General features: G+C 38.7%; 1 protein-coding gene across 1 annotated transcript in view; it reads left to right on the top strand.

Annotated features, from left to right (window-relative positions):
• The window catches only part of LOC134654595 (cleavage and polyadenylation specificity factor subunit 6), a 30,094-nt gene extending 27,620 nt beyond the window's left edge, over positions 1-2,474 (top strand). The window contains exons 14-15 of the mRNA XM_063510064.1: positions 330-428; positions 2,264-2,474. Coding sequence (XP_063366134.1) covers positions 330-428; positions 2,264-2,441 — 277 coding nt within the window. The 3' untranslated portion in view covers positions 2,442-2,474. The remainder of the gene's footprint in view (positions 1-329; positions 429-2,263) is intronic.
• The last annotated feature ends 13,491 nt before the right edge of the window (positions 2,475-15,965 follow it).

A 15,965-nucleotide genomic window follows, 5' to 3' on the forward strand; every position in this document is an offset into this window, starting at 1 on the left:
AAAGCTATAGTACAACTAGGCAAAGCTGTCACTCGCAGTTTACTATAAACAAGCATTAAAGCCCTTGCTACACGGTCGCCGACAAGCCCCTCAGACCGCGTGGCCTTGGTCTGGACGGACCGTGTAGACAGTTGTTTCCAACAAAATTTGACCAAAACTGACCAAGGACAGACCAAGGTCAGACGGTTAGAAGGCTTGTCGGCGACCGTGTAGCAAGGGCTTTAAGGGTGAGGCACTTGAAAACAGGTGTCACCCACACATCCGTGATTTTTAATTATGTTTATCATTGTTAGTAGTTGTGCGTGATGTGTATTTGTTTGTTGTTGTAGGTACTACAGGGATTACCGCGAGCGCGAGCGTGACCGCTCCCGCTCTCGCGACCGCGAACGCGCCGACCATTACAACCGCGGACACAGCCGGGAAGAAAGGTATGTCAAATGTTATCTTGTTAATTTAATTAATTGCCATGTAATTAGTTTTAGAATTATAGGTATGGTCATAGAGAAAAAAATACATAGAGTGCTCACTCCATACATCAGTTCAGACTATTAATTTCAGTGTCTACATCCAGCATCGAGTAGCGGAACTATCAGTACTGCTACTTGACAATAGATGTAGCACCGACCGGAAAGTCTTATGCTGTTGAGATAAGACTTTCCGGTCGCTGCTACATCTATTGTCAAGTAGCAGTACTGATAGTTCCGCTACTCGATGCTAGATGCTAATAGTCTTTTTGGTACTAAAACTGATGTATGGAGTGAGCACTCTATGTATTTTTTTCTCTATGGTATGGTTTGTTTTTATAGTAAGCACATAATCATTATTTAGCCATAATTTTAGAATGTAAACATATCAAACTGATACCTACCTAAATTAACACAAATTTAACTCATAAGTTTGCCGTTATGTAATTTATTTAAGTATTTTAATTTTTTATTTTTTTCAACCTGAGATACAGGATTTTCCTAGTTCAGGTAGAAGTCAATAAAAAGCCTTACTTTATAAGATATTATTAACCTAATGGTAAATGTATGACTATGTTTTTCTGAATAAAGTTTTATTTATTTATTTATTTATTTGTATCTTTATTGCTATAAAATGTATTTTGTAAGGCATCATGACATAAAAATGTTGAAACTACTTTTTAAATCGTCATAATAAAACGTATTTTGTTATCGCGAGGCTAGGCATCGTGTTTATGAGGTGTAAATTAGAGCGATAACTTGATAATATGGGACCAACTCAAAACCATCAATGAATTTTAACCTCTCGAGTCCCGCGGACGCAATAACTTACACCCGATTTCATATCAAATCTTGTCTTTGGCCAATCCTCTTCCCAGCTCCCCTGGGGTCGGGTTTGCTTGTAGCAATGTACTACGATTTCGTACAAAACGATACATCAAAAATCCTTATAACATACGATTTCTGGTTCTTTCCCATTTTACCATCCCACTTTGGGGCTGTTCATAAATTACGTCATATTTTTGACGATTTTTGACCCCTCCCCCCTAAAATCGTCTAAATAAAAAAAAATAAAAAAATAAAAATAAAACGTTTATTCAGAGATCTTGCTTACAACTAATTACATATATTCTTCTGCCAAACCACAGAGTGGTTTGTTGGCAGACAAGGCTCCTTTATGTATATGCAAGCTAGGTAGTTGATAGGTAACTTAAACTTAGGTATCTACTTAACCCTTTACCGCATGCGCAGCCCTAAAAATCATGCTTCGAATGACCCCGTTTCCTCCTACGTCATGCTACCATCATCCGATGTCCAGACCCCCCTCCCCCCTAAATTTTTAATTTTTTAAATTTTCAGTACTAAAAAGAGCTCGTCCCTCAGGCCGCGCAAGTCGCCCGTGGAGGGGGCGGCGGATGGCGGCGCGGGTGACGCGCCCAGCAGCAAGCGCAGCGCCGCGGCGCCCTACTACGACGAGCGCTACCGCGAGCGCCGCGACCGCGACCCGCCGCCCGCCGACCGCGACCGAGAGCGCGACCACCGCCGCGACGCGCGCCACTAGCCACAGACACCGGGGAAACTAATCGCGCCCGATTTATCGCACGATTAAGACAGGCGTAGCGCACTTACGGGAGCTGTAGTGCATTAGGAACATACGTTTTCGTCTGTAGATTTCTTTCCTGCCCCTTTTACAAAAAAATTATTAGGATTAAGAGCGTCCGCAACGTCGAGCGGGTGGTCGGCAATGATTTATAACTCAAGATAGGTTATAGGCGTTCCAAAAAGAGCTCGTCCCTCAGGCCGCGCAAGTCGCCCGTGGAGGCGGCTGCGGATGGCGGCGCGGGCGACGCGCCCAGCAGCAAGCGCAGCGCCGCGGCGCCCTACTACGACGAGCGCTACCGCGAGCGCCGCGACCGCGACCCGCCGCCCGCCGACCGCGACCGAGAGCGCGACCACCGCCGCGACGCGCGCCACTAGCCACAGACACCGGGGAAACTAATCGCGCCCGATTTATCGCACGATTAAGACAGGCGTAGCGCACTTACGGGAGCTGTAGTGCATTAGGAACATACGTTTTCGTCTGTAGATTTCTTTCCTGCCCCTTTTACAAAAAAATTATTAGGATTAAGAGCGTCCGCAACGTCGAGCGGGTGGTCGGCAATGATTTATAACTCAAGATAGGTTATAGGCGTTCCAAAAAGAGCTCGTCCCTCAGGCCGCGCAAGTCGCCCGTGGAGGGGGCGGCGGATGGCGGCGCGGGCGACGCGCCCAGCAGCAAGCGCAGCGCCGCGGCGCCCTACTACGACGAGCGGTACCGCGAGCGCCGCGACCGCGACCCGCCGCCCGCCGACCGCGACCGAGAGCGCGACCACCGCCGCGACGCGCGCCACTAGCCACAGACACCGGGGAAACTTATCACCAGTGATCGGGGATTTCTATGCCACTTGGGGTAAATGACCTCAATCATTATGCTAGTATGGATATGCCGCGGGATTCCGGGATTCGTGTGCGATATAGGAGAGTGTTTTGGCATGTTACTGTTAATCAATTAATGCATATATTATTAATATTAATAATTGAAAATTTGAAATTGAAAAATTGAAAACTTAATAATTTTTTGAATAATATTTTTTCTTTAAATCATAACCAACACTGTTTTTTTACAGTCCTTTATTTTATAAACGAATTACCAACACCGAAATAGCGTTTACTTTTCGAACAGTTTTGTTCCTATCGCGGGCCAAGTGGCGTATCCATATTACCATTTCGACTTGATATCCCGCGGTGTGGCATAGAAATCCCCGATCACTGCTTATCACGCACGATTAAGACAGGCGTAGCGCACTTACGGGAGCTGTAGTGCATTAGGAACATACGTTATCGTCTGTAGATTTCTTTCCTGCCCCTTTTACAAAAAAAATATTAGGATTAAGAGCGTCCGCAATGATTTATAACTCAAGATAGGTTATAGGCGTTCCAAAATTGAAGCGCTTACCTTGTGACAAATTGGACAAGTTGCCTTTAGACGCGGCTGGACAAGCGAGAAATGTGCACGTGCTAACGAGCTCCCGAGCACATCGAAAGAGATAGAGACGACCTTATGTTTAACAACGAGTGTGACAATGATGGATAGAATGAGAAAATTAATCAAAATTAACAGATTTCTTCGTAAGCACAAAAATAAATATGGATGTATTTTTTGTGCTCCTCAAGTATGAGTATAACCTATCTATGGTTATATAATATCATTGGTGGTCGGCCGCTCGCCTGTCCCGTACACACGCGCGACGTTGCGGACGCCCTAAGTGCTCAGATTATGACCCAGTTTATTAGAAATTAATAGGCTTAGTTGTAAATGCGCAGCGCTTGTCCTGTCTGAAATTGGCTCTAAATAAACATTTTTAATCAATTGCTAGTGACGGACGCTTTGTATTGTCTTTATCGTGTTATAATCGACTATTAGGCAATCTCTTGACATTGTCTCTGTCGTTGACGTAAACAAATTGAAATATCGCAGATCGGAGTCGAGATCGTATATGTCGCAATGCAAAAATCGCGTACATCTCGCTAAGATACTTTTACAGTAGTTAAAAACCTACTGGATTATGAACATCGACTTGCGACTACTGTTTACATATATTATGTTCAATGTAAGACACGTTACATTTGTATATACGGATAAACACAATGCACTTGTCAAGTCTAAAGTTTGAATGTTAAATATCGTTTTTAAGGCCAACCTGCTTGTTTAACTAGGGTTTTTCCATGTCACACTGTCTTTTGTATTTCTAGTGAACTTGGTTGTTTGACTACATTGAGAATAAATGTATTATGGTAGGATTACTGAGTTAGCCTTACTGAGACATGTTGAACAACGTAGCGATTCAAGTTGCAAATCGCAAAAAGTGAGAGTTGTTGTCCGTAGTGATCTTATCTAATTGTATATTGACTAAATAAATTATGTAGCCACAAAATTCGTTTAAAAACGCTGTTTTACCATCTTTATCACTAGAGTGACCACTGTAACAACCCCTGTATTAAATTTACTTTTGTATTGGAACAACATTCCACATTGGACTTGGGGTTTAGAATTAATGTAACTACGTGAGAATTCACGGTCAAAGAGCTGAATCTATTTTCTTATTGCACATATGTGAATTTATTGTAATTTTGCAATAGGGAAATCGATTGATACCTCAATAGGTTTTAGTCATAGATTTTAAGATTTCCTTGTATGGACTGCTCCATACTTAATAGTTATATGACACTGATGATCTTAGGATTTACTTTGCATAAATGAACATAAATAAAATTGATGTATTAATATTCATAACATTGTTTCATTTACACTATTACTACAGTAGCTACCTCAGTACCTATACAGGCTGTTGCCTGTAACACGAGCAAATAATTAAAACATATATTATTACACTCAAACTTTAATAGTAGTTTATGCAACAGTGATATAATAAGGGTTCTTAAAATTCAAGGGTCGAAGTTACAAAACGAGACGTAGTCGAGTTTTGTAAAAAAAGACCCGAGAATTTTAAGAACCAATTATGAGCTGTTGCATACATTACTTTTTCTATGACAGCTGCAGCAAAAAAAAAAAAAAAGTTATTATTAAAAAAAAAGAGTTATTATTAAAAAAAAATTGAGTTATTATTTAAAAAAAAAAAGAGTTATTATTGTAAATGAAAACATACCTCTTTCAATCAAGATGATCGGAACTTGTATCTTTAAAAAAAATAAAGCAGTTGTATTATACTCATAAGATGACTGCTAGCAGTCATCTTATGAGCCTATAGACAAATCATTCAAATGACATTGCTTTAGATATCACTGTCAGTCATTTAATTGACACATTTAAGTGCTGGAGTAGAAAAAACAAATAAAACTTTTGCTAAACAACATTTAAAAATGATGACTCCTTTAGACTTCCTCTTTTTCATACAAAATAAATATTGCCTTCGATGTACGCTGACGTCAGTGTGTTTGACGTTGCTAGTCACGATTTAAACATAAAAAATTTGCAATACGTTGCGTCTTAGAATAAAGTGTAATAAAAATCAAAACAAGTTATTTTTAAAAGTTGCTGAACAAATGTTGGTCAATTTGAGGAGTACAGCCTACAGTTTAATTTATTGCTTCTGTTACAGGAAACACCCTGTATAATTTTTGTTTAACCTTAGCCTAAAAGGCTTCTCCTTAGTCAAAAACGAAGTGAGGAAAATGGTTATTCTGAATTGTTACTAACGCCATGAACATAAAATTGGCTTCATCAGGACACCATACACAGTACAACGGTGTCTATCTACTTAACACATTAGCGCCCACACCCACTTTTGGGAACCCACCATTTTTCTAATGCAGTTAGGTAGTTACATTACAGTAGAAAATCGAACCAAACGCCGTAACCAGATGTACCCAAGTGAGTACAATGGGCGTTAATGGGGTGGACCTCTAGGGTGCCTAGCCAAGATGCCAATCGTTTGCGCTACGACAGCGAAACGAAATCTGCTGGCCTAAGCCAAGGTTACAAACGCTATCGCTTCGACAACGAAAGGCTTTGTCTCTATCACTCGTTCATATTAGTGCGACAGTGACAGTTGCGTTTCGATCGCTAAGGAGCGTAAGCGATTGGCATGTTGGCTACGCGGCCTGTCTCTCTATCGCAAAGAGTGATGGCTAGGCCCCAGGGATTTCAACGAAATATTTATAAACATGATCAATAAAATCAAACTATAGGAAACAAAACTCAAATAACAACCTTAATCTATGTAGGTAAGTCAAAGAGTAGTATAATATATATATGAAAGTAAGTAAGGGTAATAGGTAAGTATGACCTAGGCGCCATTAGCAATAATCTTTTTATTCTGACTTACCGTTGATTCTATGTTCTATTTCCATTTACTCAGGAGAGCGGGTTTCACTGAACAAAAACCCCGAATTTTCGAGCAAGGATTTCAAGGTAGTAAAGCCATTAGTAGCCCCGGGCGAGCTTCAACGTCGTTAGGGTATGCACTTTCGGGACGCAGATAGCTTTTAACTGAGCTCCTAAATCCCAATACGACCTGTTTAATGAAGTTTAGGTATTTTTAGTTAGGTACCATCGTCCACTGTAGACTGGCAAGTCTTAAACCTTATTAAGTTATTATGTATACATTAAGGTCCACCGATAGTCAGTACATTTAAAATATGACTGGCAGTCCCTAGTTCATTTTGTTTTGTTACTGAATATCTAAAATAGGCGAGTCAACGACTCAATGTCGCCCAAAACTGGATGAATTTTTGACGATAGTTGACTGATATGGAACACTTTCAGATATCCTAGGAGTCCCTCGTAGCAGAAATGAATTGATTGCATTATTGCTCCTGTTATCGAAAGTTGACGTTTGACAACTTGACAATTCAGTTACCTACCAAAAAATCTGGGGCCGTACTCCTCTTCAGTGGTCGAACTCGAACCACAAAAGTATTAGATATTTTCTATGAAAGTATCGAAGTTTTTCCTCATCCTGACCAAAATGGTGGTAGTGATAACCTGTGGTATCAGGAAAAAAGGCTGAGCAACAATGACTTCTCCTGGACTTGTACACTTATCCATAGGCTATGATAACCAGGCATCGGAGTTTTTGTCGCATGGTAAGACTAATAGCAAGCTATGGAGTCGACATTTGCCATAAATGTAAACTCTTATTCATACTCATACTCATTTATTTAATTTATCTTAAAACGCCTTTAGAGCGGTCGGTCGTGTATATTATCTTAGTCGAATTATATAAAACATATTTTTTTATTACATTATGAATTCATAACTTCAACTATTTTAACATACAACTATACAAACTACATCGCTGCGAAAGACCTAATGTCATGTAGGTACTGACCGCTGCTAAAATTGACTAGTAAATAAATAAAAAAATCGTTTATTCAGATGAAATAAACCCTAATATACATATTTTTTCTTCTGCCAAACTGCAGGACAGTTTGTTGGCAGAGGAAACTCCCTTAAAACATAGATGGGTAAACTTTTAGCTAATTTAATTTTAGTGTTTGTCATGTGTCAATCACCCTGGTGATTGCAAACGTAGTAGTTATTTATATCTGTAAGTGGTAAATACGTTGTGGAATATTCCATAATTAATTATTATGCCTAACCCAGAAATAGCTGCAATTTTGGCATGGATAGGGCCATACAACGATTTACAATATGACTATGAAAAATCTGCTATAGTGTGCTTGAGTTGTAAAGTACAACTCGCCCAATTGAAACATACATTTATTGCAACAAATGACGTTTAATAAATTAAACTTATATACGTAGTAACTATTTAGTAATCTGTTCTCATATTAAATAAAAATAATCATGAGTATGAGTATGAATAAGAGTTTACATTTATGGCAAATGTCGACTCCATAGCTTGCTATTAGTCTTACCATGCGACAAAAACTCCGATGCCTAATGATAACCATCAGGTAGGTTGCAATGCCACCGACATGGTATGCCCGATTCAATTACCTACCAAATTACAATTATCAATCAGAGACCGAACATTAAGTGATATCGAATGGCAGTTACTAAAGTTATCTGTAACATATCAATTTAGAGATATATGTAGGTATTAATTAATAGCTTGGTCTCTGATGAGAGCCTACTACAATTTATTATTTATTTATCTTGCACTTAATGGCTCATATTCAATGCTGACTGCGTATTGTACAGTCCGCAAAGTCGGTGCAAAGTTATTTTAAACTGATTCAGCCGGGGTCGACAACACGCATTCATCTTCAATTGTATCCATAGGCTATACGGTCATTTGCGGACCATCAGGTAGGCAGTAGGTTTGTTTGTCACCACCGTGGATGAAAACAATACCCATTTGCAAAACTTTTCCAAACTAAAACATTTCCACTTTCAAATTAATCGGTTTCTCAACTTTAGTTAAAGTTTGTCTTGATTGCCGTTTTAATCCCTGTTAATTAATTTCTATAGAATTATTATTTGTAAGACAGACGTGGTTAGATCTCGTTATTAATTATGCAGAGCTGCAGACGACTAGACCAGGGATGTTGCGGATGCAGATTTTTTGACATCCGCGGATGCGGATGCGGATGCGGATTTTTAAAGGCTCACATCCGCGGATGCGGATGCGGATGCGGATGTCAAGATTAGGTACTTAGAAAACGTCAAATATTACATTTTTAGTATTTTTTTATTAAAAAAGCGGCCAAGTGCGAGTCGGACTCGCCCATGAAGGGTTCCGTATTTAGGCGATTTATGACGTATAAAAAAAAACTACTTACTAGATCTCGTTCAAACCAATTTTCGGTGGAAGTTTACATGGTAATGTACATGATATATTTTTTTTAGTTTTATCATTCTCTTATTTTAGAAGTTACAGGGGGGGGGGGGACGACACACATTTTACCACTTTGGAAGTGTCTCTCGCGCAAACTATTGAGTTTAGAAATAAATGATATTAGAAACCTCAATATCATTTTTGAAGACCTATCTATAGATACCCCACACGTATGGGTTTGATGAAAAAAAAATTTTTGGGTTTCAGTTCGAAGTATGGGGAACCCCAAAAATTTATTGTTTTTTTTTCTATTTTTGTGTGAAAATCTTAATGCGGTTCACAGAATACATCTACTTACCAAGTTTCAACAGTATAGTTCGTATAGTTTCGGAGAAAAGTGGCTGTGACATACGGACAGACGGACAGACGGACAGACAGACAGACAGACATGACGAATCTATAAGGGTTCCGTTTTTTGCCATTTGGCTACGGAACCCTAAAAAACCAAACGTTTAGTATTTGAGCAAGAATATAGGTGCGTTATACCTATTTAATAAACAGTAACTTCGCCGACTTTTCTGGATCTAGACGATTTCGTTATAGGTAATGACGAAATTACCTAGCACTTACGCCGCCGCTAAGACGTTCCTGTACCGACTTGTTCGACATCCGCATCCGCATAAGCTCCGCATCGATTTTATGCGGATGCGGATGCGGATGCGGATGTTGAAAATAATGCGGATGTTCCGCGGTTGCGGATGCGGATGCGGATGTTCGCAACATCCCTGGACTAGACCCATCCGTCGCCGTTAGATTAGGTACTCCAATTAAGTACTAGGTACCTAGGTAGTACTGGTGACTCCCCAGACTTGAATGTTTCGCAATTATATCTTCGCGGGTTTCAACCCCAATGCCCGGAAAAGGATTGAGAAAAATCGCCTTTGTGTTTCAAGAAGGGTCAAAAATTTGCTTTTTATGCTGATTGGAAGAAGTACGTACAGTAGGTTTTAACATGCAGGACTGCCGGTAAGGATATAAGTAACCTACCTATGCATAAAGTACCTATGTTTATATTATGATGTCCACAGAAAAGACACATAACCAGTAACTCATACTAAAAAAGTTTTTGACCCAATGTTCAATGTTTACGATCGATTATGTTTTCTAACGTACGTACTCGTTTTTTTGTGCAGAACTGCGCGTGTTAAGACGAAACAGGAGCTGAGATTTAAATATTTTAGGTAAATATACCCGTCTCGCTAACGGAAGCGGCTCCTAAAACTAATGCGATAAGGACAAGGCGAAAAATCCTGCGTAATAAAGAAACTCACATACATACAAACATGAACGCTCAAAACAATACACTCTTTTTTTTGGGCAGTGGTGTAAAAATCTCAAAAATCGAGGTTTCGTACTCGACTGTTTCCTCTTCTAAAACTTAACCAATCGTAACAAAATTTGGAAATCTAAATGATTATGAAATTAACTGTGTCGGACCGTTTTGCTTTTTTGGCTAATTGATATCACTTTTGAATACCACGCCTCTCATTGCGGCATAGTCAATTAGGCCATTTTGGCCATTTTTGAAGGGCTATAGCGCCTTAAAAAACAAAAATATCAAAAAAAGCAAAACGGTCCGACACAGATATCGACAATATTAATCTGTGTTGAAAAAATCATTGTTCTAGCTTCAAAACCCACGGAGGAAACAGTCGAGTACGTTTGTATGGAGAAACGACCACTCCTGTTGCCTCTTAAATTCAACGCTCGACTCGATACTATTACCTAATAACGACACTTTTTTCCTCATTGTCTCACACTCACACACGTCTCACGCGTATTAGTCATGCAAAATACGTTTTATGTTTTTATCATGTCTATCATAATATGCATGTTTTTGTTATGTGTATATAGGTACTTTCCCAAACTTGGTATCAGGTTTAGGTCAAAACTTATCTGTTTTGCTACCAGTCGTCTGTTACATATTATTGAGTCACAGTGAATCCAGATAATGTACAAAATATTTAAATTTTATTACCGCTACGATTCACTAGTATCGGTATAACGTTCTAGATAAGTGTAAGAAGAAACTTGTTCCTTTAGCATTCTCAGGTTTTTATAGTCATATACTCTTTTATGTTACATAAAAAATTAGAATTATGTCCTATGAATTGACAGCCATATTCGAACTTTAAGATACCTACGTCAAATACTAGAGATTGAAACCATATTGAAACGATATGGATTGGATATGTCAGTGTTAAACAAGTGTTTGTCAAACAACAACTCAGTCTAGTATTTGACGTATCTTAAAGTTCGAATATGGCCGTGTGAGAAGCCAACCCTCATCAAGGCACACAAAAGTTACCGACTGGGCGCCTCCTTTGTGGGCAGTAAGACAAACAGCGCCGATTGATTTTCACGGTCCATCGGAAAAAGGGATGATGCACGTTATTCTCACAGGTTACAGAGTCGCATCAGCCGTGCAGGCGAAGAAAGGATTTTCTCTCAGTTCGACGATGATTGCCTGTCAAATATTAAAAATGCGACCAAAATTGAAATGATTTGAAGTGTCATTAGAAGTATTCAATTCAGAAATATTATGCGATTGCATACAAATACTAGCACCGTGTCTCCTGAATAGGTACCAATTTTTGTATTTTCCAGTCTGCTAATCTTACTGTCTTACAGTCTGCCACCAAACTGTACTGAACTGAAGTTTGACAGAAGAAAAAAAGTTGTAAAATTGGGTTTATTTATTCCCCTGAATAAATGTCCTTTTTTTTAATTTTATTTACTTTTTGGTACATTCGAGCGGCCGTTAGCGGCTTCTAATAAGCTCAAAAGTGATGACGTTTTTTCATATATACTCTGCCTCTTTCGCACTCGTGAAATGTTCATATAGGTACGTGATAGCTTTCCTTTTATCACACTTCAATTATCTTTAAGCGTAACAAACGTCATTCTAAACTAGATCATTGTAATGGTAAACGGTTTTTCTCTCACTCGCAATACCTCAGAGATTAGGATTGGAGATGCATTACTGCTCGCCTTTAGAGTACCTATGTTCAAATTTGTCTAGCCTTTCAGATATTGCATAACAATACCCAAAAAATTGGGGCCCACCATCGTGATCGGGTAGCTTAATAGAGGTTACAAGAGAGGTGAATGCTAAAGATGCCGGTTCAAATCGCCTCGCCGGGCACTTATAGGCCTTTGTCACTTATTCTGTAAATAGTATATTACATCTTTTTAATCATGGAAGAGTAAGAAACCAATTTGTGTATGTGATTGGAAATCTGCGGATATCGGAAGCTGTTGACGTGCTAAAGTGATACCACTGTGATTTTTGAAGCTATGCTGTAAGCGATAAGAATATAGCTTCTGCAAATGGCGTTGGGAATGAATCATTTCGATAGACATAATTGAAATAGCCCAAGAGCAGATAGATGCCTTTAAGTGAAGAATTGAAGATAAATGATGTCTCCTCCCCATGAAGCGCTTATTCCGGTTGCATCCTAAAGGAACTCGAAGTTCGCTTTGCAATCTGATTTCAAGAAATGGCGCAGACACCGCATTAGTTTTTACGGAAGCCAATGCGGAGGACTTTCCAAGCCACAGGGGAAACTCAGTCTTATTGGGATTAGTCTGGCTTGCTTAAGATGTTGTTTACCAAAGAGAAACTGAAAAGATTAATATCAAAAGATGTTTCGTACAGTTCTCAGAAATACATTAGTTGGAGATGAGGATCGAAACCTCAAATTTGGAATTCGCACGACCGACCGCTTAAGAGTATCTGCTTCACAAAATTCTAGGTCATATGAGTTCGAGAGGGTCAAAATTGTACTCAAGCGCAACCATAACCTGCAGCTGGGTGGACGTAACCAAGATGCCAATCTTTCACGCTCCGTAGCGTAGCGGTTTATTATGTCCATCGTCAAAAAATCTCCTTAAGCTTTTTTGTAGAAATTACAAAAATGTTTTAAATACCAGCCGGGCTAGCACATGATTGGCGGCGAGATAGACTACCCGTCCCTCTTTTATTAATATAGTTAGAAAAAGACGGACACTGTCGCGCCAATCATGTGCTAGGGGTGCTGGAAAAGGTCACCTTTAAATCTTTTAATTTAATAAGTATAATAATATTGAGAATATGTATGAACATATTCATTCTTTAATAGCATCGGGTTAGTTCTGTAAGTGTTCTAATTTACAGGAGTAAACACTGAATATCTTTATTAAAATAATATATCTGGGGGCACGGTAGTGCCCCCGCCAAGACGAGCAAAGCGAAGCGCAAGGGCACTACCTACCTTTTCTCGAAGCGCTTCGTCGTTTTTTTTAACCCTCATAACTTGGGTTTGGATTATACCAGATAAACAAAATTCTCGGGATATGATGTCAATAGTGGATTTATTAAACATAAAAAATTTCAATTGCATAGCTCTTATACTTTAGATTTTATTCATATCTAAAAAACCCCGATTTCGTCACTGACTCACTCACTCACTGTTGATCATCAAAACCTCTAGGGTACTTCCTGAAGTCCTAGAACGCTGAAATTTGGTATGTAAGATAGTATTAGTACACAAACAATAAAAAAATTCAAAAACTTGTTATTTAATAGTAGGTATTTAAATCACATGCGCAACCCTTTAAATTAGGGGATGGAAGCAACTTACAAAAAGAAGTGAAATCCCACCAAAAACATTTTCATGTAAAATGTTGCCAAGACGAAACCATAAGGCTCGCACTGACAAAAAGTTATCAGATCTCTTGTAGAGCCAAGCTTCTAACTCTACAAGCCCTAACTTCACAAACTCTACATCTTAGTCAAAATATATGTGGCTTGGCCGTGAATAATGAATACATTTTTCACTTTACGTCCATGTGACAGTAGCGAAACGGCCAAGCCACATATTTTGACTAAGGTGTAGAGTTTGTGAAGTTAGGGCTTGTAGAGTTAGAAGCTTGGCTCTACAAGAGATCTGATAACTTTTTGTCAGTGCGAGCCTTATGGTTTCGTCTTGGCAACATTTTACATGAAAATGTTTTTGGTGGGATAAGTATATTTCCAATAAGCTCCTCGAGAATTCGCAAACACAGTTGGATTAATAAAATGGTTTCGGGGCAGGATTAATATCAAACAAACTTAATTTAAAGACCTAACAAGTTGTGGCGATACTCTTGAACGAATTTCGCGAGAGAAATTTTACCGAATCCTTTATAGGAAAGGGCAAGGTTCATCACTGTAAATGTAACTAGGTAGGATTTTGAATTAATGAATTAAATAAGTAATTTGTTTTCGGTCTGCAAAAGCTAAAATATTTATGGCTGTTAAATACTTATCTAAAGTTTGTATTATCAGAGCAGTAATTATATAACATATTATATATAAATAAATACTTAATTTGATATTAGACAGCCGTTAGAATTCAATCGTTCTTTTTTCTTGCTTTCTTTAATGATCTAATGAGATATGATTATTTTTATATTTATGTATTGAACTAAATAGCATATAAAAACTGTCGGCGAATATATATATTATATTATACTGTTGGGAAAACGAAGCTCATACATATGTTTCTTTATACATAATTAAAATTACATCAAACATTAAAAAAAAAATAGATAGTTATATCTTTAAAAAAAAATTTTCCTATGTTTCTATTCAATAAATATTTGATATTGAAACACCAAATATCACAGGTACATTTTTTTCATCATCTACACTGCAAAACCTGTAGCCTTTCCGTAATCAACAACTTTGCTATTTATGAAACAAAATAAAAACTAATTTCGCGCAGTGAAACAGCTCATAAAGGCGGTGGTGGAAGTTCGAAAGTGCGCGATTTGTTGACCTTTGCGAGGGGCCGGCTAAACACACAAATGTTGTGCGTAAAGTTGGACGGTTAAAGTATAACAACTGTGCTTATTTCCTGCCTACTGGCAGTGGGGAGACACTCCTGACTTCGTGCAAACTCGGCTCCGTTCGGCTCACCATTGCTCCGAGCAATTATTAGGGTTGACACAACTTGACGTCCCTTTGCGTGCACGACCACAGATAAGATAATCACTTGAATTTTGACAACCCTAAATAGCCGAAAGGGATACCTAGTGCCATAAGTTAGAAAGGGATATCATAGATATAGTGCTGAATCGCTGTCAAACTTCGGTTTTGTAGGAAGGTCCCTTTCTGTACGGTAGTACTATTACTTATTCTGTGCTACTGGTACCAGTGATATATCACTCACTTATTTGGTTCTAGCGCTAATCGCGCCGAACACGCGTGAAGTTATGTTGGGTCATGTTGGGTGCGACAAAGGCACTACCGCGAAAAACGGAAATCTAAATTTCTTTATCCGCCTATTACGCCTCTCTTTCGCTCGAATATGCAAGAGCGATAGAGAGGCAGATAATGAAATTTAGTTTTCTTTTTTCACGGTCCCTCTCGGCATTCTGTGTGACTGTGTGCGCTGAGCTAATTTTATCAACTGTTTCACCGGCTTGTTACAGTATTATGATAACAGCGAAACTTTTTCAAAGGACTTTCGCTTTTTGCTTCACTCGATTAGGACTCGATTCTGATAGCTTAAGTTTTATAGCTTTTTTTGGAAGAGGATGAAGGTTAACTTTGAAATTTAAAAATTGTTACTAGGTAGTTAATTTGGTTTTAATATCAGTGCGTCGCATTTAATATCAGTAGGTACTAGGTAAACGAATCTGATGATAGAAACCGGATTGTTATATAGTTCTCAACATTGCCTACCATTCCTAAGGGCTCATTTAGACGGCGCGCGAACTCACATGCGATTTTAGTTACATTGCGGACCATTGCATTGAGGTTACAATTCAGGCGACCGATCAAATACCGCAATGGAATGAAACTCGCATGCGAGTTTTCACACCGTCAATGTAACATTGCCTGGCTTTGGGTATGGTGGGCAATTTTGAGGAAGATTAGGATCCTATGCTGCCTAGAACGAACGTGAAGCTCTTTTGATGAAACTGTAATCAAATTAAAATTAATTAATCGCAAAAAAATTGAGAATGATTGGATCATATTACTGTTAATGTATCACATTTCCTTAAAAGCGCAATTTTCCTTATTTTTGAATCATTTTATAAATTGCAATCAAGAATATACCAAGACACACAATATGCGGCGCTGTCTGTTGTGTTATCTCACTGACAGATG

Source organism: Cydia amplana, chromosome 15 (assembly GCF_948474715.1).
Source record: "Cydia amplana chromosome 15, ilCydAmpl1.1, whole genome shotgun sequence".
In the NCBI taxonomy this organism is placed as follows: domain Eukaryota; kingdom Metazoa; phylum Arthropoda; class Insecta; order Lepidoptera; family Tortricidae; genus Cydia; species Cydia amplana.